The sequence below is a fragment of the Astyanax mexicanus genome, unplaced genomic scaffold (genome assembly GCF_023375975.1).
Source record: "Astyanax mexicanus isolate ESR-SI-001 unplaced genomic scaffold, AstMex3_surface scaffold_37, whole genome shotgun sequence".
NCBI lineage: Eukaryota > Metazoa > Chordata > Actinopteri > Characiformes > Acestrorhamphidae > Astyanax > Astyanax mexicanus.
The window spans coordinates 2364036-2386091 of NW_026040047.1; the positions used below are offsets into that span (position 1 = coordinate 2364036).

The 22056-nt window shown below is 43.7% G+C and overlaps 1 protein-coding gene and 1 long non-coding RNA gene across 2 annotated transcripts; one reads left to right on the forward strand and one right to left on the reverse strand.

The window, feature by feature from the left end:
- Nucleotides 1–1662: 1662 nt before the first annotated feature.
- LOC125793103 (uncharacterized) lies at nt 1663–2380 on the reverse strand. The gene is made up of 3 exons (XR_007432693.1): nt 2300–2380; nt 2030–2215; nt 1663–1946 (listed from the first exon to the last, which is right to left on the reverse strand). It is a non-coding gene; the product is annotated as an uncharacterized LOC125793103 (long non-coding RNA).
- Nucleotides 2381–7073: 4693 nt separating this feature from the next.
- LOC125793118 (cationic amino acid transporter 2-like) lies at nt 7074–9407 on the forward strand. The gene is made up of 3 exons (XM_049473402.1): nt 7074–8145; nt 8954–9109; nt 9209–9407. Exons 1-3 carry the CDS (start codon nt 7776–7778, stop codon nt 9340–9342), a joined length of 660 nt encoding a protein of 219 aa, XP_049329359.1. The 5' UTR covers nt 7074–7775; the 3' UTR covers nt 9343–9407.
- Nucleotides 9408–22056: the final 12649 nt, after the last annotated feature.

Sequence of the window (22056 nt, forward strand, 5' to 3'; positions counted from 1 at the left end):
TTAACGTAAACAAAAGTACACCATACTGAAACAAAGCCCTGGAGCACCTAGCTAATATTGCTTATCACTAATTACTGGTTAAAAAATCCAACTCATAACTAGCATAATGTATGTTGCATTTGAATATGATTATGCTTGATCATGCTAGTCGACCGTTTGTTGTCAAGCTTGGTCAGGTTGATCATGTTTGTAGACCAGTTAAACAACAAAAACATAGCTCATTTAAAGCTACTGGACTAGTTAGCTAGCTAACTAGTTAACCATGTCAAAAGGTGTAGGGTTAGGGTCATAAACATAGAGCATACTTTGTGTGTTACATGCTCGTCTATATGACTGTATAGGGTAGAAACCCCACAGACATTTTTTCACGTTTTTCATATTATTTTGTAAGATATCACAGGCTAAACGTTACTCACTGCTCAGTGGGCTTGCCGGTCCAGTGTCCTCCGTAAAGCTGTCCGATGGGTCGGACGGTGTAGCAGACTCCAATATATTAGGCTGGCTAGTTGGTTTGTGCCCGATTATTTTATCCACAGCATCATACCATGGGAATTTGTCCTTTTCTTCTGATGAGCTGCCAGACTTACGGAGCGTATCCCGCGCCTTGAGATACTGACTGCGCAGTTTCTTCAGTTTATCACGACATTGTTCCACAGATCTTTGATATCCACGAGCTAAAAGATATTCACGAACTTTACCGAATATATCTGAGTTCTTATGCGTGGTTTCCAGCTGTTGCTGTATGCTCTCATCCGCCCAAATATCCAGCAAACACTGCACCTCTGCCGTAGACCATAAAGAGCCCTTTGCCGCCATGCTTGTTTACAGTAGCGTCGCGGTTCGGAGCGATCACACTAGCCAAACGAACCGTGCTTTGGGAGGTAACTGTGCCCGGGCACGGTTCGGATTGCCTAGTGTGAGTACACCCTCAGGCTTCAAAAAAATTAGAAAAAAAAAAATCGTATCTCAGCGACCTTTGACCCTAGGGTCACCAAACTCGCATATGTTCATTGTACTTGGGTCTTCTTCCACACATTTCACTTTTTTGCAATTAAAAAGCTTTTTTAAGTGTAAAATCATCTGGTTAGGGCTTTTATCACCAAAGCGTGTCGGATCTACAAAGCGCTTTTTTGCATTTTTTGGCTAAGCCGTAAGTCTGACCGCTACCAAACTTGTTGGGGTGGGTCGGCACGCCAATGAATTAGTGGATTAACCCTTCGCTTTCTGTAAAAAAACAACTGGGCCCTATCTCCTTACAGTAAATACTTTTGGTCAAAAAATTTGTGTCATCTGGTGCGGCTTGCCGTCCCCAACACATAGGTATAGGTTTGGTGAAAATAGGACTTAAGGTTTAGCCAAAAATGACAAAAAAGCACTTTGGAGATCCACCACGCTTTAGTGATCCTTAGTCCTAAACCAAAAAGAAAAATTTAAAAGGGGTGTATCTTCAGGTTTTACATTTAACTTACCACCATGGACCCTGCAAAAGAACCCTGCACTACTTATACATCGTGTATATTATATTGACTTATTATATTGATGTGTATGTTCAAGAAAGAGTCATTTCTTAACCATTAATAACATGTATTCAAGATTAACAAGTATGTAAACAATGTCAACAACAGACTTGCATGAAATTTACCGTAAAACATAGTAAAACAACAATAAGAACAATTCAACAACAACAACAACAACAAGAAAAATTGGGCAAAATGCAACGATGAATACTAAACAAATTTGAAGGATTCATACACCGCAGACTCTTCAATGTCTTCATCATCCGAACTGCTGAGCATGACAGTGGAACACTTGGCCTTAACCATCTTGACCCTCGGCGACACCTTCGCCTCTAGGAGCTTCATGTCCTTCTGGCTCACAAGGACTGGCCTGCCCAAGTAGGTGTGGCCAGCGGATGGATCTGCCCCTATCTTGCACATGGTGGCCTACTTTATACAAAAAGATTATTACATTATACAAAAAGATTATTACATATTTACTACGATATAGATATATGTAACCAATGACTTACATCTGTTTGAGGGTTCTTCACTGGGCTTTGTAGGATGAATAATTCTCCTTCTCCTTGTTGTTGTTCTTCTTCTTCTTCTTGTTCTTCCTCCTGACGTTCCGGGCCACTATCATCCTCCGAAGAACTAGAAAGAGAAGATAACTTCCGCTTGGAAGCCGGCGGTCTGGATAGGGATTGGTGAGACCCCTAAGTTATACAAAAAAACATTATTAGAAAACCATGATAATGACATAATTGCTACGACATAGACATATGTAAACAATGACTTACATGTGTTTGCTGCTCTTCTTCCTCCTCACTTTCCTGGGAAGACTCTACAAAAAGGCACCTCCTTGAACCTCTTTTTTTTTCCTCCGGGCTGGAGGTGATAGACTTTTCGGGAGAACTCTCTTCCGCCTGCAGCTTCCGCACTTGGGCCGCCTCTGAGGCCGTGTTCAGGGTTGTGTAGAACCTGGAGGCCACGTCCTCAGAGTGGCACATAGCACGGTGGATGAGCTGCTTCTTCTTGGGGCTCTTGTGCTTGTTCTGAGAAAACACAAAACAAATTTACAAGTTAAAAGTTTAAAAGTTACAAATGTAATTTTATGAAATCTTGAAATGAAATGTTAAAAAAAAGATAATATATACTCACATAATGGACCATGGAGGTTCTGAAGTTCTTAAAGGTGAACTGACCTCCGAACCCCATCCTCTTCCATTCCATTTGGAAAAGTGGCAGCAGCCTGCTGCAAACCCCTCCGGAACGGTTAAAAAAAAATGTTCAGAATCCCCCCTGCAAAGAAATCACGGAGAGACACCAGTTTCGTGAACCAGGAATACTCCTCATGGTTCATGGCCAACTGGGCATGTCCGTATGTACTCGCCGATTTGTGTTTGCTGACCTGTAAATAGAAAAAATAGAAAAACATGTTGCAAATAATAAAAAATCAACATCCTTTTTAACCCTGATCACACAACACTCACTTCCACAACGACGTGGTCCCCCTCGACGTCTGCGTCCATTACCTCGGACACCTTCAAATTATGCAGGACGCCTTTCCGATGTCCACTGACACTGACAAAGTAACCCACCAGCATTCCATACACCTGATCCAAAATCTCCCAGGACGGGTTGCTCTCCAAAGTTTCTGTGAGAAAATTTAATGAAATCATATTGTCTTTACAGGAAAAAAATAAAATAAAACAATTATTAAAGGAAATGTACTTACTGAGCTTCTTCGGCAGAACACGCCTAACACCTTTTCGGAAGCATTTTGTGTCCTCCTTTGGCACGATGTGATCTAAACACAAAACACCCAGTATTACACACACACACACACACACACATATATATATATATTGAATAACTTCATTACTAACATTTCTTGTTCTTCACCACCTGCAGCTGCTGCTGGTCCCCATCCTCCTCCATCTCCTCCACCTTCTTCACCACCTGCAGCTGCTGCTGGTCCCCATCCTCCTCCATCTCCTCCACCTTCTTCACCACCTGCAGCTGCTGCTGGTCCCCATCCTCCTCCACCTCCTCCACCTTCTTCACCACCTGCAGCTGCTGCTGGTCCCCATCCTCCTCCATCTCCTCCACCTTCTTCACCACCTGCAGCTGCTGCTGGTCCCCATCCTCCTCCATCTCCTCCACCTTCTTCACCACCTGCAGCTGCTGCTGGTCCCCATCCTCCTCCATCTCCTCCACCTTCTTCACCACCTGCAGCTGCTGCTGGCCCCCATCCTCCTCCACCTCCTCCACCTTCTTCACCACCTGCAGCTGCTGCTGGCCCCCATCCTCCTCCATCTCCTCCACCTTCTTCACCACCTGCAGCTGCTGCTGGCCCCCATCCTCCTCCACCTCATCCACCTTCTTCACCACCTGCAGCTGCTGCTGGTCCCCATCCTCCTCCACCTCCTCCTTCTTCACCACCTCCTCCTCCTGGCCCCTTGGCCTTGTAACTGTAGCCCAGGAGTCCTCGCCAAATAATTCCAATGCAAGAGTGTGAGTCTACAAAGAAGAAGGAGAAGAAGAAAAAAATAGTATTAATTTAGAACCATTTGTTTAACCCTTGTGTGGTGTTCATATTTTTGTCACTCGTTTACTTTTGTAACTTGTATTTAATTCAGCTAAATTAAGCAATTCTACATTAAAATGCTTTACACATGCTCGCTTCACCTAAATTGCAAGAAATATAAACAGCTTACATTGTTAATATTTGCCCTTTACCTTTTTTATGTTACATTTCTTTTAAAAAGTGCTACTCTTTTTTTATTAGTTTTTTAATAAAATGTAAAAGAAAATGAATTAAACTCAAGATTTGAGTAGAAAATTTGTTTAGTTTCAAATTTACAAATGAAGCAATGTTTATTAGCCCTTGGCTAAACATACTGCATGTAATATAAATGCGCAGGGACAGAACACCAGAACACCACACAAGGGTTAACATAAATAAATGTACATAACACATTTAAATAACAAAATATATATATATATATTTACCCAAAAAGGCGATAGCTGGCCAGAGTATAGGTGACGTGTTGCATGTGTCCTCAGTATACTACACAAATATAACAATTAAGGGTTAGAATTAAAGGTAAGTATATAACAATTCAAGTAATAAAATAATACTTACTTTCGAACTCGCTGCACTATTGTGGTTACGCCATGCATCATGGCCAAATGGATTTCCACATTGGCACATGATGCATTGCAAAACCTGCACCTTGTTGTTAGATTTTGCATTTCTGAAAAAAGAAAAAAGAAAAAAATGAATAGATAACCTGTTAAAAGCTAGCAATGGACCTAGTCCCATATCACACTACATTACATCGCATTACCATTGTTCCTAACTAAAACAAGCGTCAAACGTAACGTTACAGTGTCATTTCTAAAATAATAATAATAATAAAAAGTAATAATAATAAAAATAGACCCTTTTTAAACATTGTTCCTAACTAAAACAAGCTTCAAACATAACGTTACAGTGTCTAACAGTACTCCGTTAACCAAATTTTTTAATCAACATTTTTCTCCTGAAATTGACTTACAATAGTCAAATTTGCACCGCAAAGCGCTGTACTTACTTTCTGTCTCTCCAACACACCGACTGCGCCAAAATAGTGGTTTCCCGCCAGGTAGATGGTGCGTCACGTCACGTGGCAACCAATCATGCTGCTGCTTCTTGCCGACGTCAAGTTCGCACATGCGCAGTAGCGCAACCTTAAAAAAATTTAGCTTTATGTGCGTCAATGCGTTTATATTGCGCATAAATAGCGTTTTAGTTTCGCGCTAGACATAGGATGGTTCAATTGACACCAAAATCAGTAGCTAACATCGTAACATTTGTCCGATATAGCCATACAATTTTAGTGATTTTAGGACTTACTGCGGCCGAAATATTTAGGTTTATTTGCGTCAATGCGTTTATAATGCGCATAAATAGTTTCGCGCTAGAGATAGGATGGTTCAATAGACAACAAAAAGTATTAGTATTGTATATTTTAAGTTTTTGAATAATAATAATAATAATAATAATAATAATAATAATAATAATAATAATAATAAACCTTATACACCCACATAAAGTGCATTACCTTGACTTACCAATTCTCCGCATTAACCTATTACCTTTTTGAATATAATTAAAATCATTTTATACTGTCGTTACTATGTAATTAATGTGCTTCGGTGAACACATGTCCTAAAAGAGTATAATACCGTTACTTCTGCATTTTAGACGCATTGAGGCAAATAAAGCTAAATATCTCGGCCGCAGTAAGTCTTAGGGTCACCAAAATTGTATGGCATTTTAGGACCAATTGTCCGATGTTAGCTAGTTAATTTGGTGGCTATCTGACCATTGTACCACCCACGCGACCCTAAAACGCTATTTTAGTTATTTTAATATGAGTAGCGCTAGCCGTGACGTCACCTAGAAATTCGGAACCTTCACTGCGCATGTGCGAACACGCTCATGCCGACATGCCTTTTTCCGCTCAGTTGGTGAGGAGGAGACGAGAGTGCAAGTAAGTAAAGTGCCGTGCGGTGCAAATTTTAAGTCGATATCAGGTTAGAAAATGTCCGATGTAAAGTAAATCTGTTTAACGGAGCACTGTTAGACACTGTAATGTTATGTTTGACGGTTAGGGTTAGGAAATTAGGAACATTGTTCACAAAAAGGTCTATGTTTACCGAACATATATTTCTTATTCCGCTAATACTGTGTTGGGAAAAACAGCACTACCCTCAACTGCTCCAGTGCGTTCCCCTTGATTCTTTTGATGGAAGCCTGAAGTAGAGTTGATAGAGAGACAGGATACTTAGATCTTCAGCAAATTAGCAATTTATTACAACAGAGCTCTGGGAACCCCTTCCACTCAGACAGAGTTTCAGTAGAAGAAGTTCAATGATCCTTACATTTACAAGACCTTATATCCCCAAAATCCCACCCATACATACTGTGCAAAGGTCAGTTAAGCGGTTCCTCAGCAACTGTTTCTAACTGATTAAGTTAAATCATTTATTGATTACTACTGTTTTCTATGTGTCCTCCGGCCTCATCTCTGCTGCTTAGGCGCTGACTTCTGCATTACATGCTACATACTGGACATTCAGTTTTGAGGTGTCAGCCTAACTGTCCTTTGCACACTCACCCACATACACAGTTCAGGTCAAATATCCAGAAACAACTCACTAGTTTCAGACACTTGAGTCAGCCCAAACAAGATCACTCACATGACACTTCATTCTCTTAATCATAATCAGGTTTTTGGATTAAATGTCATTTTGTCTGATCAGCTGAAAAATACCTTTAATATTAATATTTACTGTTTCTTAACAACTGGTAATGTAATTCGATGTAATGAGATCTTTGGTTAGGGAGTTGGGGGATTTGTTTACTAAAGTGTCTTAGTTTACAAAGGTGTATTTTTCAAGTTTTTCTAATAATGTTAATTAATATGTAATTATCGGTAATAAAAGGTTTATTACAGCGACTAGACGGACAGATTGACACATTTCGAGCTTCCTGAGATCTAGGGTTAGGGAGTTAGGGGAAATGTTGACCAAAGTGTGGATGTTCACCAAAGTGTATAATACCGTTACTTCTGGATTGTAGACGCATTGAGGCAAATAAAGCTAAATATCTCGGCCGCAGTAAGTCCTAGGGTCACCAAAATTATATGGCTATTTAGGACCAATTGTCCTAAAGTTGGTGAGGAGGAGAGAGAGAGAAAGTAAGTAAAGTGCCGTGCGGGGCGTCTCAGTAAAGACACGAAGCCAGGATAAACTCTTGGGTTGAGGCATTGTTTTAAATGCGGCCGGTAGCAGAGATTCCCCGGATCGGGCGGAGCTTTTGTTTTGGAGTTTGCTGAGACGCATACACACACAACCAAAAAGGTCTATGTTTACCGAACATGTATTTCTTATTCTGCTAATACCGGTAATGTAATTCGATGTAATGTAATGCAATGTGATGTGGGATTTTTTTTTTCTTTCATTTTAGAAATGGAACACAGGTGTCTCCTGTAGCGGTTTTCTATTGTTTGTGAGGAGTCTGGTTCGGCAGGGTGTATTGATTGATGTATTAATTGATTGATGTATTGATTGATGTATTGATTGATGTATTGATTGATTGGTTCTGCAGGATGTCCTGTAGCGGTTTTCTGTGGTTTGTGAGGAGTCTGGTTCGGCAGGGTGTATTGATTGATGTATTAATTGATTGATGTATTGATTGATGTATTGATTGATTGGTTCTGCAGGATGTCCTGTAGCGGTTTTCTGTGGTTTGTGAGGAGTCTGGTGAGGAGGAAGCCGCTGGAGCCGGATGGCGAGCAGTCGGATTTCCGGCGCTGTTTGAAGACGCTGGATCTGGTGGCGCTGGGGGTGGGCAGTACTCTGGGGGCGGGGGTGTACGTGCTGTCGGGGGAGGTGGCTCGGACCGTGGCGGGTCCCAGCATCATCATCTCCTTCTTCATCGCCGCCGTGGCCTCGGTGTTCGCCGGGCTGTGTTACGCCGAGTTCGGCGCCCGCGTCCCCAAAACCGGCTCCGCCTACCTCTACGGCTACGTCACCGTGGGCGAGATATGGGCTTTTATCACCGGCTGGAACCTCCTGCTCTCCTACATCATAGGCAAGCTCAGAAATGCACCCCGGATACACATTAACCCCTTACAACACAATCACCCTTTAGCATATATTTATATATATGTACAGGGGTTGGAGAATGAAACTGAAACACCTGTCATCATTTTAGTGTGGGATTGTAGGTTTCATGGCTCAATTGGAGCAGCCTGGTGTTCAATCTTCATTAATTGCACATTATTGCACCAGTAAGAGCAGTAAGAGTGTGAAGGTTCAATTATCAGGGTAAGAGCACAGTTCTGCTCTAAATATTGCAATGCACACAACATTACGGGTGACATACCAGAGTTCAAAAGAGGACAAATTGTTGGTGCACGTCTTGCTGGAGCATCTGTGACCAAGACAGCAAGTCTTTGTGATGCATCAAGAGCCACGGTATCCAGGGTAATGTCAGCGTACCACCAAGAAGGACCAACCACATCCAACAGGATTAACTGTGGATGCTGTAAGAGGAAGCTGTCTGAAGGGGATGTTCGGGTGCTAACCCGGATTATATCCAAAAAACATAAAACCACGGCTGATCAAATCACGCAGAATTCAATGTGCACCTCAACTCTCCTGTTTCCACCAGAACTGTCCGTCACCACAATACATTATTGTGCTCTAAAACCAGGTGTTTCAGTTTCATTCTCCAACCCCTGTATCTAATATGAATATAATATAAATGAATGAGTGCAGTGATTGAGGTTGGAGTTGTTGTTGAGTGCTGGAGCTGAATGATTAACAGGTGATAAAGTTGTGTCAGTGATTATCAGTGATCTGATTGGTTGATTTTATGACGGGCTGTAATCCTGCAGGAACCTCCAGTGTTGCCCGGGCCTGGAGCGGCACCATTGACGACCTGATCGGAAACGTTATCGCTAATTATCTGAGTCAGCACGCCGCCATGAACCTCCCCGGCCTCGCCCCCTACCCAGACTTCTTCGCTGCTGCACTCATCATGCTGTTAGCAGGCAAGTATATACCTATATACCTCATATACAATTAATTACTAATTACTTATTGAATGTTATTAAATATTTTAAATTAAATTAATTATTGTGATTCATCAGGTATCCTCGCGTTCGGAGTGAAAGAGTCTGCGATAGTGAACAAGATTTTCACGGCGGTGATCGTGGTCGTGCTGCTATTCGTCATTATCTCTGGATTCATCAAAGGTGATACTGGATATGTACACACTGAATAATACATCGCGGATACTAAGTAATTTATATAAAAACGTAATAATTTAATGAATAGTAGATACTAAACTAGAAAAGGCAAAGTTCGTGAACGAACTTTAAGTTGGCTTGTCAAATAGTTACTAAGTTGTGTAGTGTGGTGTGGAGTGTGTGGGGTGTGGAGTGGGTTGTGGAGTGTGTTTGGTGTGGTGTGTTTGGAATGTGGGGTGGAGTGTGGTGTATGTGTGGTGGAGTGTGGGGTGAGTTGTGTGTATTAGGTGTGGAGTGTGTGTGTGGTGTGGTGTATGTGTGGTTTGAAGTGTGTGTGGTGTGGGGTTTGTGTGGTTTGAAGTGTGTGTGGTGTGGGGTTTGTGTGGTTTGAAGTGTGTGTGGTGTGGGGTTTGTGTGGTGTGGAGTGTGTGTGGTGTGGGGTATGTGTGGTTTGAAGTGTGTGTGGTGTGGGGTATGTGTGGTTTGAAGTGTGTGTGGTGTGGGGTATGTGTGGTTTGAAGTGTGTGTGGTGTGGGGTTTGTGTGGTGTGGGGTATGTGTGGTTTGAAGTGTGTGTGGTGTGGGGTTTGTGTGGTTTGAAGTGTGTGTGGTGTGGGGTTTGTGTGGTGTGGAGTGTGTGTGGTGTGGGGTATGTGTGGTTTGAAGTGTGTGTGGTGTGGGGTTTGTGTGGTTTGAAGTGTGTGTGGTGTGGGGTTTGTGTGGTGTGGAGTGTGTGTGGTGTGGGGTATGTGTGGTTTGAAGTGTGTGTGGTGTGGGGTATGTGTGGTTTGGAGTGTGCTGTGGAGTGTGTGTGGTGTGGGGTGTGAAGTGTGTGTGGTATGTGTGGGGTGGAGTGTGTGTGGTGTGGGGTATGTGAGCTGTGGAGTTTGTGTGTGGTTTAAAGTGTGTGTGGTGTGGGGTATGAAGTGTGTGTGGGGTGGAGTGTGTGTGGTGTGGGCTATGTGAGCTGTGGAGTGTGTGTGGTTTAAAGTGTGTGTGGTGTGGGGTTTGTGTGGTGTGGAGTGTGTGGTGTGGGTTATGTGTGGTTTGAAGCGTGTGTGGTGTGGGGTATGTGTGGTTTGAAGTGTGTGTGTGTGGTGTGGGGTATGTGTGGTTTGAAGTGTGTGTGTAGTTAGTGTGTGTGTGGTGTGGGGTGTGTGTGTGGTGTGGGGTGTGTGTGTGGTGTGGGTTATGTGTGGTTTGAAGCGTGTGTGGTGTGGGGTATGTGTGGTTTGAAGTGTGTGTGTGTGGTGTGGGGTATGTGTGGTTTGAAGTGTGTGTGTAGTTAGTGTGTGTGTGGGGTGTGTGTGTGGTGTGGGGTGTGTGTGTGGTGTGGGGTATGTGTGGTTTGAAGTGTGTGTGTGTGGTGTGGGGTATGTGTGGTTTGAAGTGTGTGTGTAGTTAGTGTGTGTGTGTGGTGTGGGGTGTGTGTGTGGTGTGGAGTGTGTGTGTGGTGTGGGTTATGTGTGGTTTGAAGCGTGTGTGGTGTGGGGTATGTGTGGTTTGAAGTGTGTGTGGTGTGGGGTATGTGTGGTTTGAAGTGTGTGTGGTGTGGGGTTTGTGTGGTGTGGAGTGTGTGTGGTGTGGGGTATGTGTGGTTTGAAGTGTGTGTGGTGTGGGGTATGTGTGGTTTGAAGTGTGTGTGGTGTGGGGTTTGTGTGGTGTGGAGTGTGTGTGGTGTGGGGTATGTGTGGTTTGAAGTGTGTGTGGTGTGGGGTATGTGTGCTGTGGAGTGTGTGTGGTGTGGGGTGTGAAGTGTGTGTGGTATGTGTGGGGTGGAGTGTGTATGGTGTGGGGTATGTGAGCTGTGGAGTGTGTGCGTGGTATGGAGAGTGTGGGGTATGTGTGGTGTGGGGTGTGAAGTGTGTGTGGTATGTGTGGGGTGGAGTGTGTATGGTGTGGGGTATGTGAGCTGTGGAGTGTGTGTGGTATGGAGAGTGTGGGGTATGTGTGGGGTGGAGTGTGTATGGTGTGGGGTATGTGAGCTGTGGAGTGTGTGTGTGGTATGGAGAGTGTGGGGTATGTGTGGTGTGAAGTGTGTGGTATGTTTGGGGTGGTGTGTGTGGTGTGGGGTATGTGAGCTGTAGAGTGTGTGTGTGGTATGGAGTGTGTGGGGTGTGGGGTATGTGTGGTGTGAAGTGTGTGTGGTGTGGGGTATGTGAGCTGTGGAGTGTGTGTGTGGTATGGAGTGTGTGTGGTGTGGGGTATGTGTGGTGTGGAGTGTGTGGTGTTGTGTGAATTGTGTGTGGTATGTGTGGGGTGGAGTGTGTGTGGTGTGGGCTATGTGAGCTGTGGAGTGTGTGTGGTTTAAAGTGTGTGTGGTGTGGGGTTTGTGTGGTGTGGAGTGTGTGTGTGGTGTGGGTTATGTGTGGTTTGAAGTGTGTGTGGTGTGGGGTATGTGTGGTTTGAAGTGTTTGTGGTGTGTAGTGCGTGGGGTGTGGAGTGTGTGGGGTGTGTAGAGTGTGTGGTGTGGTGTTGGTTGTGTGTGGGGTGGGGTGTGGAGTGTGTTTGGGGTGGGATGTGGAGTATGTGGTGTGGGGTATGTGTGGTGTGGAGTGTGTGTAGTGTGGGCTGTGGACTGTGTGTGGTGTGGGGTGTGTGTGGTGTGTAGAGTGTGTGTGGTGTGGGCTGTGGAGTGGGGTGTGAAGTGTGGAGTGTGTGGTGTGGAGTGTGTGTGATGTGGAGTGTGTGTGATGTGGATTGTGTGTGGTGTGGAGTGTATGTAGTGTGGGAAGTGGACTGTGTGTTGTGTGGGGTGTGTAGAGTGTGTGGTGTGTGTGTGTGGGGTTTGGTGTGTGTGGTGTGGGGTATGTGTGGTGTGTGGTGTGGGGTATGTGTGGTGTGGGGTATGTGTGGTGTGGAGTGTGTGGGGTGTGTAGAGTGTGTGGTATGTGGAGTTTGTGTGGTGTGTGGTGTGTGTGTAGTGTGGTATTGGTTCTGGTGTGGGTTGTGTTCAGCAGTATCTTCTCCATACAGATACAGTACTGAGGAGCAGGGCAGAGAAGGGGGCCGTGCGCAGGATCGGCTGGTGTGTGTGAGATGGCTAACATTCCGCCCATTCATTCCTATGGGGAAAGTTCGTACGATAATTTTACGAAAACCGTAAATCATATCGGTGAGATCAGCATATCGTCTGAAACGTCTCTGCAAGTTCTGTATGTCTTGTGAATTTCGTGGTTCTAGCTTGAAAATTGTGACTTTTAGAGCAGTTTGAAAAAAGTGTGAATGGAAGTCTATGGGGAAAAAAGTGACTTTGACGGAACCGTGCTAGAACCCTGGTTCTCCGATCGCTTAGAAAAGCACAAGCACACTCCACGGCTATGGGTTCTACCATCCTGTGAAGTTTGGTGGTTCTAGCTCGAAAACTGTAGGAGGAGTAGCGTTGAGAAATTTTAGCGTAGAATAATAATAACTAGAAAAGGTAAAGTTCGTGAACGAACTTTAAGTTGGCTTGGAAAAGAACGCTAATAACGTTAAAAAGTTAAAATGGTTGCTAAACGCTAAATGCCAAAAACACGGAAATCTAAAAACGTTTGGTTAAACGTTGAAATCTAAAAATGTTTGGTTAAACGCTGAAAACTAAAAATGTTTGGTTAAGCCCTGAAATCTAAAAACATTTGGATAAATGCTAAAATCTTGAAAGTGGTTGCTAGGCAGTTGCTAACATCTTACAGGTGGTTGCTAAGCTGTTGCTAAGCGGTTGCTAGTTATTTGCTAATGTATTACACATGGTTGCTAAGTGGTTGCAAGGCGGTTGCTAAACAGTTGCTTACGTTTTCCTAGTGGTTGCTAAGGTGTTGCTAAGTGGTTGCTAGGCAGTTGCTATAATTTCTAAAGTGGTTGCTAAGTGGTTGCTAGGCCGTTGCTAACGTTTTCCAGGTGGTTGCTAAGGTGTTGCTAAGTGGTTGCTAGGCAGTTGCTAACGTTTTCCAGGTGGTTGCTAAGGTGTTGCAAACTGGTTGCTAGGCAGTTGCTATAATTTCTAAAGTGGTTGCTAAGCTGTTGCTAGGCTGTTTCTAACGTTTTCCTGGTGGTTGCTAAGGTGTTGCTAACTGGTTGCTAGGCAGTTGCTATAATTTCTAAAGTGGTTGCTAAGTGGTTGCTAGGCAGTTGCTAACGTTTTCCAGGTGGTTGCTAAGGTGTTGCTAAGTGGTTGCTAGGCAGTTGCTAACGTTTTCCAGGTGGTTGCTAAGGTGTTGCTAACTGGTTGCTAGGCAGTTGCTATAATTTCTAAAGTGGTTGCTAAGTGGTTGCTAGGCAGTTGCTAACGTTTTCCTAGTGGTTGCTAAGGTGTTGCTAATTGGTTGCTAGGCAGTTGCTATCGTTTCTAAAGTGGTTGCTAAGCTGTTGCTAGGCTGTTTCTAACATTTTCCTGGTGGTTGCTGAGGTGTTGCTAACTGGTTGCTAGGCAGTTGCTATCATTTCTAAAGTGGTTGCTAAGTGGTTGCTAGGCAGTTGCTAACGTTTTCCAGGTGGTTGCTAGGCAGTTGCTAAGTGGTTGCTAGGCAGTTGCTAACATATTCCAGGTGGTTGCTAGGCAGCTGCTAAGTGGTTGCTAGGCAGTTGCTAACCTTTTCCAGGTGGTTGCTAAGTGGTTGCTAGGCAGTTGCTAACGTTTTCCAGGTGGTTGCTAGGCAGTTGCTAAGTGGTTGCTAGGCAGTTGCTAACGTTTTCCAAGTGGTTGCTAGGCAGTTGCTAAGTGGTTGCTAGGCAGTTGCTAACGTTTTCCAGGTGGTTGCTAAGTGGTTGCTAGGCAGTTGCTAACGTTTTCCAGGTGGTTGCTAGGCAGTTGCTAAGTGGTTGCTAGGCAGTTGCTAACGTTTTCCAGGTGGTTGCTCAGTGGTTGCTAGGCAGTTGCTAACGTTTTCCAGGTGGTTGCTAAGTGGTTGCTAGGCAGTTGCTAACGTATTCCAGGTGGTTGCTAGGCAGTTGCTAAGTGGTTGCTAGGCAGTTGCTAACGTTTTCCAAGTGGTTTCTAGGCAGTTGCTAAGTGGTTGCTAGGCAGTTGCTAACGTATTCCAGGTGGTTGCTAGGCAGTTGCTAAGTGGTTGCTAGGCAGTTGCTAACGTTTTCCAAGTGGTTGCTAGGCAGTTGCTAAGTGGTTGCTAGGCAGTTGCTATGATTTCTAAAGTGTTTGCTAGGCAGTTGCTAACGTTTTCCTAGTGGTTGCTAAGGTGTTGCTAAGCGGTTGCTAGGCAGTTGCTATCATTTCTAAAGTGGTTGCTAAGTGGTTGCTAGGCAGTTGCTAACGTTTTCCTAGTGGTTGCTAAGGTGTTGCTAAGTGGTTGCTATGCAGTTGCCATCATTTCTAAAGTTGTTGCTTAATGGTTGCTAGGCAGTTGCTAACGTTTTCCTAGTGGTTGCTAAGGTGTTGCTAAGCGGTTGCTAGGCAGTTGCTATCATTTCTAAAGTGGTTGCTAAGTGGTTGCTAGGCAGTTGCTAACGTTTTCCTAGTGGTTGCTAAGGTGTTGCTAAGTGGTTGCTAGGCAGTTGCTAACGTTTTCCAGGTGGTTGCTAAGGTGGTTGCTAAGCAGTTAATAGGTGGTTGCAAAGCCCTGGCTGGGGTGCCGGGGTGTCCAAACTTTTGACTGATAGTTGCTCCATACAGCAGCTCCTCCATACACTCACAGTACTGGAGGAGCAGGGGAGAGAAGGGGTTCCGTGCGCAGAGCTGCTCGTGTGTGAGATGGAACTCTGGGCCCCCCATTCATTTCTATGGGGCAACTTCGTACGACATTTGTACGAAATCCGTACGACGTATCGTTTCGTAAAGCATATTTTCGGAAAGAACTCACTAAGTTCTATGGACCATCCGAATTTCGTCTTCATATCTCAAAAATTGTGACGTTCACAGCCGTTCAAAAATCTTCTAGTTCATTGTCTATGGAAAAAATGACGTACGTTTACGAAGTTTTTACGAAAACCGTACGATATATCGCTCCAAAAAGCACAAGCAACGTAATTCACTATAGGTCCCACGATCCCTGAAAATTTCGTGATTCTACGTTGAAAGCCCTAGGAGGAGATGCGTTTAACAAAAGTGGGGAAGAATAATAATAATAACTAGAAAAGGAAAGTTCGATAACGAACTTTAAGTTGGCTTGGAAAAGTACGTTAAATAGTTAAATAACGTTGAATAGTTAAAATGGTTGCTAAGATATTTCTGTCTAAAGCGTGTGAAGAGTGGTTGCTATGCTGTTGACTTTCGGCTAAATGTTGAAGTCCAAAAAGTTTTGGCTAACATGGTGAAAAGCTTATAATTATCTTATAAAGTAAAGTGTTGCTAAGTGGTTGCTAGGTAGTTGCTAGGCAGTTGCTAATGTAGTCCACATCGTTGCTTAGTGCTTGCTAATTGGTTGCTAGGCAGTTGCGAACATATTCCAGGTGGTTGCTAAGCTGTTGCTAACTTGTTGCTAGGCAATTCCTAACGTATTCCAAATGGTTTTTAAGTGGTTATTAGGCAGTTTCTAATATTTTCCAGGTGGTTGCTAACTGGTTGCTATGGTATCTGGGGTGGTTGCTAAGGTGTTGCTAGGTGGTTGCTAAGGTGTTGCTATGGTATCTGGGGTGGTTGCTAAGGTGTTGCTAGGTGGTTGCTAGAGGGTTGCTAGGTGGTTGCTAAGGTGTTGCTATGGGATCCGGGGTGGTTGCTAAGGTGTTGCTATGGTATCCGGGTTGGTTGCTAAGGTGTTGCTAGGTGGTTGCTAAGGTGTTGCTATGGTATCCAGGGTGGTTGCTAAGGTGTTGCTAGGTGGTTGCTAGGGTGTTGCTAGGCGGTTGCTATGGTATCCAGGGTGGTTGCTAAGGTGTTGCTAGGTGGTTGCTAAGGTGTTGCTATGGTGTTGCTATGGTATCTGGGGTGGTTGCTAAGGTGTTGCTAGGTGGTTGCTAAGGTGTTGCTATGGTATCCTGGGTGGTTGCTAAGGTGTTGCTAGGTGGTTGCTAGGCAGTTGCTAAGGTGTTGCTATGGTATCCTGGGTGGTTGCTAAGGTGTTTCTAGGTGGTTGCTAAGGTGTTGCTAGGTGGTTGCTAAGGTGTTGCTAGGTGGTTGCTAAGGTGTTGCTATGGTATCCGGGGTGGTTGCTAAGGTGTTGCTAGGTGGTTGCTAGGCGGTTGCTTAAGTGTTGCTATGGTATCCGGGGTGGATGCTATGGTGTGGTTGCTAAGGTGTTGCTAGGTGGTTGCTAAGGTGTTGCTATGGTATCCAGGGTGAGAGGGGGGAGAGTGAGAAATAGAGACGTAGAGAGAGAGTGAGAAATAGAGAAGTAGAGAGCAAAAGAGAGAGTGAGAAGTAGAGAGCAAAAGAGAGAGTGAGACAGAGAAGTAGAGAGCAAACGAGAGAGTGAGAAGTAGAGAAGTAGAGAGCAAAAGAAAGAGTGAGAAATAGAGAAGTAGAGAGAGAGTGGGAAAGATAGAGTGAGAATTAGAGAAGTAGAGAGAGAGTGAGAAAGAGAGAGTGAGATAGAGAAGTAGAGAGAGAGTGAGAAATAGAGACGTAGAGAGAGTGAGAAAGAGAGAGTGAGATAGAGAAGTAGAGAGAGAGTGAGAAATAGAGACGTAGAGAGAGAGTGAGAAAGAGAGTGAGAAATAGAGGAGTAGAGAGCAAAAGAGAGTGAGAAATAGAGAAGTAGAGAGCAAAAGAGAGAGTGAGAAGTAGAGAAGTAGAGAGCAAAAGAAAGAGTGAGAAATATAGAAATAGAGAGAGAGTGGGAAAGAGAGTGAGAATTAGAGAAGTAGAGAGCGAAAGAGAGAGTGAGAAAGAGAGAGTGGTTGCTAAGCAGTTAATAGGTGGTTGCTAAACCCTGGCTGGGGTGCCGGGGTGTCCAAACTTTTGACTGATAGCTGCTCCATACAGCAGCTCCTCCATACACTCACAGTACTGGAGGAGCAGGGGAGAGAAGGGGTTCCGTGCGCAGAGCTGCTCGTGTGCGAGATGGAACTCTGGGCCCCCCATTCATTTCTATGGGAAAACTTCGTACGAAAATTGTACGAAAACCGTACGTCGTATCGCTTCGCAACCTGCTATTAATTTAAAGATCTCGGTAAGATCTATAAGCTCGCCAAATTTGGTCTTCGTATCTCAAAAATTGTGGCGGTTACGGACGTTTAAAATTTCGCCCCATTCATTCCTATGGGGAAAAAATGCGTACGTTTACGAAGTTTTTACGAAAACCGTACGATAAATCGCTCCAAAAAGCACAAGCACGCTAAGTTGGCATAGGTCCTACGATCCGTGAAAGTTTCGTGATTCTACGTTGAAAGTTCTAGGAGGAGTAGCGTACAGAAAAAAAGGCGTAAGAATAATAATAATAATAATAATAATAAGAAGATTACGAAGAACAAGAAGTTGGCTTTTCCAAGCCAACTTAACTAGAAAAGGAAAGTTCGATAACGAACTTTAAGTTGGCTTGGAAAAGTACGTTAATAACGTTGAAAAAGTTAAAATGGTTGCTAAGATATTTCTGTCTAAAGCGTGTGAAGAGTGGTTGCTTTGCTGTTGACTTTCAGCTAAATGTTAAAGTCCAAAAAGTTTTGGCTAACGTGGTGAAAAGCTAATATTTGTCTTATAAAGTAATATAAACACTTTACTTTATATATACCTATATAAAGTAAAGTGTTGCTAAGTGGTTGCTAGGTAGTTACTAGGCAGTTGCTAATGTATTCCACATCGTTGCTTAGTGTTTGCTAATTGGTTGCTAAGCAGATTCTTACATATTCCAGGTGGTTGCTAAGCTGTTGCTAACTGGTTGCTAGGCAATTGCTAATGTATTCCACATGGTTGTTAAGTGGTTGCTAGGCAGTTTCTAATATTTTCCAGGTGGTTGCTAAGTGGTTGCTAACTGGTTGCTATGCAGTTGCTAACATATTCCACATGGTTTCCAAGTGGTTGCTAAGGTGTTGATATGGTATCCGGGTTGGTTGCTTAGGTGTTGCTAGGTGGTTGCTAAGGTGTTGCTATGGTATCCAGGGTGGTTGGTAAGGTGTTGCTAGGTGGTTGCTAGGTGGTTGTTAAGGTGTTGCTATGGTATCTGGGGTGTTGCCAAGGTGTTGCTAGGTGGTTGCTAGGTGGTTGCTAAGGTGTTGCTATGGTATCCAGGGTGGTTGGTAAGGTGTTGCTAGGTGGTTGCTAGGTGGTTGTTAAGATGTTGCTATGGTATCTGGGGTGGTTGCTAAGGTGTTGCTAGGTGTATCTAACTGGTCGCTAGGCAGTTGCTACCATTTCTAAAGTGGTTGCTAAGCAGTTGCTAGGCAGTTGCTAACGTTTTCCAGGTGGTTGCTAAGGTGTTGCTATCTGGTTGCTAGGCAGTTGCTAACGTATTACACATGGTTGCTAAGTGGTTGCTAGGCAGTTGCTAATGGTTTCCAAGTGGTTGCTAAGGTGTTGATATGGTATCCGGGTTGGTTGCTTAGGTGTTGCTAGGTGGTTGCTAAGGTGTTGCTATGGTATCCAGGGTGGTTGGTAAGGTGTTGCTAGGTGGTTGCTAGGTGGTTGTTAAGATGTTGCTATGGTATCTGGGGTGGTTGCTAAGGTGTTGCTAGGTGTATCTAACTGGTCGCTAGGCAGTTGCTACCATTTCTAAAGTGGTTGCTAAGCAGTTGCTAGGCAGTTGCTAACGTTTTCCAGGTGGTTGCTAAGGTGTTGCTATCTGGTTGCTAGGCAGTTGCTAACGTATTACACATGGTTGCTAAGTGGTTGCTAGGCAGTTGCTAATGTTTTCCAGGTGGTTGCTAAGGTGTATCTAACTGGTTCCTAGGCAGTAGTAGATAAAAAGAAAGAGTGTTAAATGTAGAAGTACAGAAAAAGGGAGAGCCTGAAATAGAGAAGTAGAGAGAAAATCAGCGTGAGAAGTAGAGAAAGAACACCCGAGAATGTGAGAAAAAGAGTGACAAGTAGAGAGAAATATTGAGCGAGAGAAAGAGAATTAGGGAAAAAGAGAGATCGAGAAATAAAGAAGTAGAGAAAGAAAAAGGATGTAGTAGAGAGATAGATAGAAAGAGAAAGCAAGACAGAAAAGTAGAGTGAAAGAGAAGTAGAGAGAAGAGCGAGAAATAAAGAGAGAGTAAGAGAGAAATAGAGAAATAGAAAAGTAGAAAGAAAGAGACAGAAAAGTAGAGAGAGTGAGAAAGAGAGAGTGAGAAATAGAGAAGTAGAGAGAGAGTGAGAAAGAGAGAGTGAGAAATAGAGAAGTAGAGAGAGTGAGAAATAGAGACGTAGAGAGAGAGTGAGAAAGAGAGTGAGAAATAGAGAAGTAGAGAGAGAGTGAGAAATAGAGACGTAGAGAGAGAGTGAAAAAGAGAGTGAGAAATATAGAAGTAGAGAGAGTGAGAAATAAAGAGAAATAGAGACGTAGAGAGAGAGTGAAAAAGAGAGTGAGAAATATAGAAGTAGAGAGAGTGAGAAATATAGAAGTAGAGAGAGAGAGTGAGAAAAAGAGACGTAGAGAGAGAGTGAGAAATAGAGACGTAGAGAGAGAGCGAGAAAGAGTGAGAAATAGAGAAGTAGAGAGAGTGAGAAATAGAGACGTAGAAAAGAGTGAGAAAGAGAGAGTGAGAAATAGAGAAGTAGAGAGAGAGTGAGAAATAGAGACGTAGAGAGAGAGTGAGAAATAGAGAAGTAGAGAGCAAAAGAGAGAGTGAGAAGTAGAGAGCAAAAGAGAGAGTGAGACAGAGAAGTAGAGAGCAAACGAGAGAGTGAGAAGTAGAGAAGTAGAGAGCAAAAGAAAGAGTGAGAAATAGAGAAGTAGAGAGAGAGTGGGAAAGATAGAGTGAGAATTAGAGAAGTAGAGAGAGAGTGAGAAAGAGAGAGTGAGATAGAGAAGTAGAGAGAGAGTGAGAAATAGAGACGTAGAGAGAGTGAGAAAGAGAGAGTGAGATAGAGAAGTAGAGAGAGAGTGAGAAATAGAGACGTAGAGAGAGAGTGAGAAAGAGAGTGAGAAATAGAGGAGTAGAGAGCAAAAGAGAGTGAGAAATAGAGAAGTAGAGAGCAAAAGAGAGAGTGAGAAGTAGAGAAGTAGAGAGCAAAAGAAAGAGTGAGAAATATAGAAATAGAGAGAGAGTGGGAAAGAGAGTGAGAATTAGAGAAGTAGAGAGCGAAAGAGAGAGTGAGAAAGAGAGAGTGGTTGCTAAGCAGTTAATAGGTGGTTGCTAAACCCTGGCTGGGGTGCCGGGGTGTCCAAACTTTTGACTGATAGCTGCTCCATACAGCAGCTCCTCCATACACTCACAGTACTGGAGGAGCAGGGGAGAGAAGGGGTTCCGTGCGCAGAGCTGCTCGTGTGCGAGATGGAACTCTGGGCCCCCCATTCATTTCTATGGGAAAACTTCGTACGAAAATTGTACGAAAACCGTACGTCGTATCGCTTCGCAACCTGCTATTAATTTAAAGATCTCGGTAAGATCTATAAGCTCGCCAAATTTGGTCTTCGTATCTCAAAAATTGTGGCGGTTACGGACGTTTAAAATTTCGCCCCATTCATTCCTATGGGGAAAAAATGCGTACGTTTACGAAGTTTTTACGAAAACCGTACGATAAATCGCTCCAAAAAGCACAAGCACGCTAAGTTGGCATAGGTCCTACGATCCGTGAAAGTTTCGTGATTCTACGTTGAAAGTTCTAGGAGGAGTAGCGTACAGAAAAAAAGGCGTAAGAATAATAATAATAATAATAATAATAAGAAGATTACGAAGAACAAGAAGTTGGCTTTTCCAAGCCAACTTAACTAGAAAAGGAAAGTTCGATAACGAACTTTAAGTTGGCTTGGAAAAGTACGTTAATAACGTTGAAAAAGTTAAAATGGTTGCTAAGATATTTCTGTCTAAAGCGTGTGAAGAGTGGTTGCTTTGCTGTTGACTTTCAGCTAAATGTTAAAGTCCAAAAAGTTTTGGCTAACGTGGTGAAAAGCTAATATTTGTCTTATAAAGTAATATAAACACTTTACTTTATATATACCTATATAAAGTAAAGTGTTGCTAAGTGGTTGCTAGGTAGTTACTAGGCAGTTGCTAATGTATTCCACATCGTTGCTTAGTGTTTGCTAATTGGTTGCTAAGCAGATTCTTACATATTCCAGGTGGTTGCTAAGCTGTTGCTAACTGGTTGCTAGGCAATTGCTAATGTATTCCACATGGTTGTTAAGTGGTTGCTAGGCAGTTTCTAATATTTTCCAGGTGGTTGCTAAGTGGTTGCTAACTGGTTGCTATGCAGTTGCTAACATATTCCACATGGTTTCCAAGTGGTTGCTAAGGTGTTGATATGGTATCCGGGTTGGTTGCTTAGGTGTTGCTAGGTGGTTGCTAAGGTGTTGCTATGGTATCCAGGGTGGTTGGTAAGGTGTTGCTAGGTGGTTGCTAGGTGGTTGTTAAGGTGTTGCTATGGTATCTGGGGTGTTGCCAAGGTGTTGCTAGGTGGTTGCTAGGTGGTTGCTAAGGTGTTGCTATGTGGTTGCTAAGGTGTTGCTATGGTATCTGGGGTGGTTGCTAAGGTGTTGCTAGGTGGTTGCTAGGGTGTTGCTATGCTATCTGGGGTGGTTGGTAAGGTGTTGCTATGGTATCCGGGGTGGTTGCTAAGGTGTTGCTAGGTGGTTGCTAAGGTGTTGTTATGGTATCCTGGGTGGTTGCTAAGGTGTTGCTAGGTGGTTGCTAGGCGGTTGCTAAGGTGTTGTTATGGTATCCGGGGTGGTTGCTAAAATGTTGCTAGGTGGTTGCTAAGGTGTTGCTATGGTATCCGGGGTGGTTGCTAAGGTGTTGCTA

Coding starts and splice junctions, on each gene's coding strand:
- LOC125793118 (XM_049473402.1), top strand. CDS start 7,776: ATGTCCTGTAGCGGTTTTCTGTGGTTTGTGAGGAGTCTGGTGAGGAGG. Junction 8,146..8,953: donor CCTGCTCTCCTACATCATAG/GCAAGCTCAGAA, acceptor GTAATCCTGCAG/GAACCTCCAGTGTTGCCCGG. Junction 9,110..9,208: donor ACTCATCATGCTGTTAGCAG/GCAAGTATATAC, acceptor GTGATTCATCAG/GTATCCTCGCGTTCGGAGTG.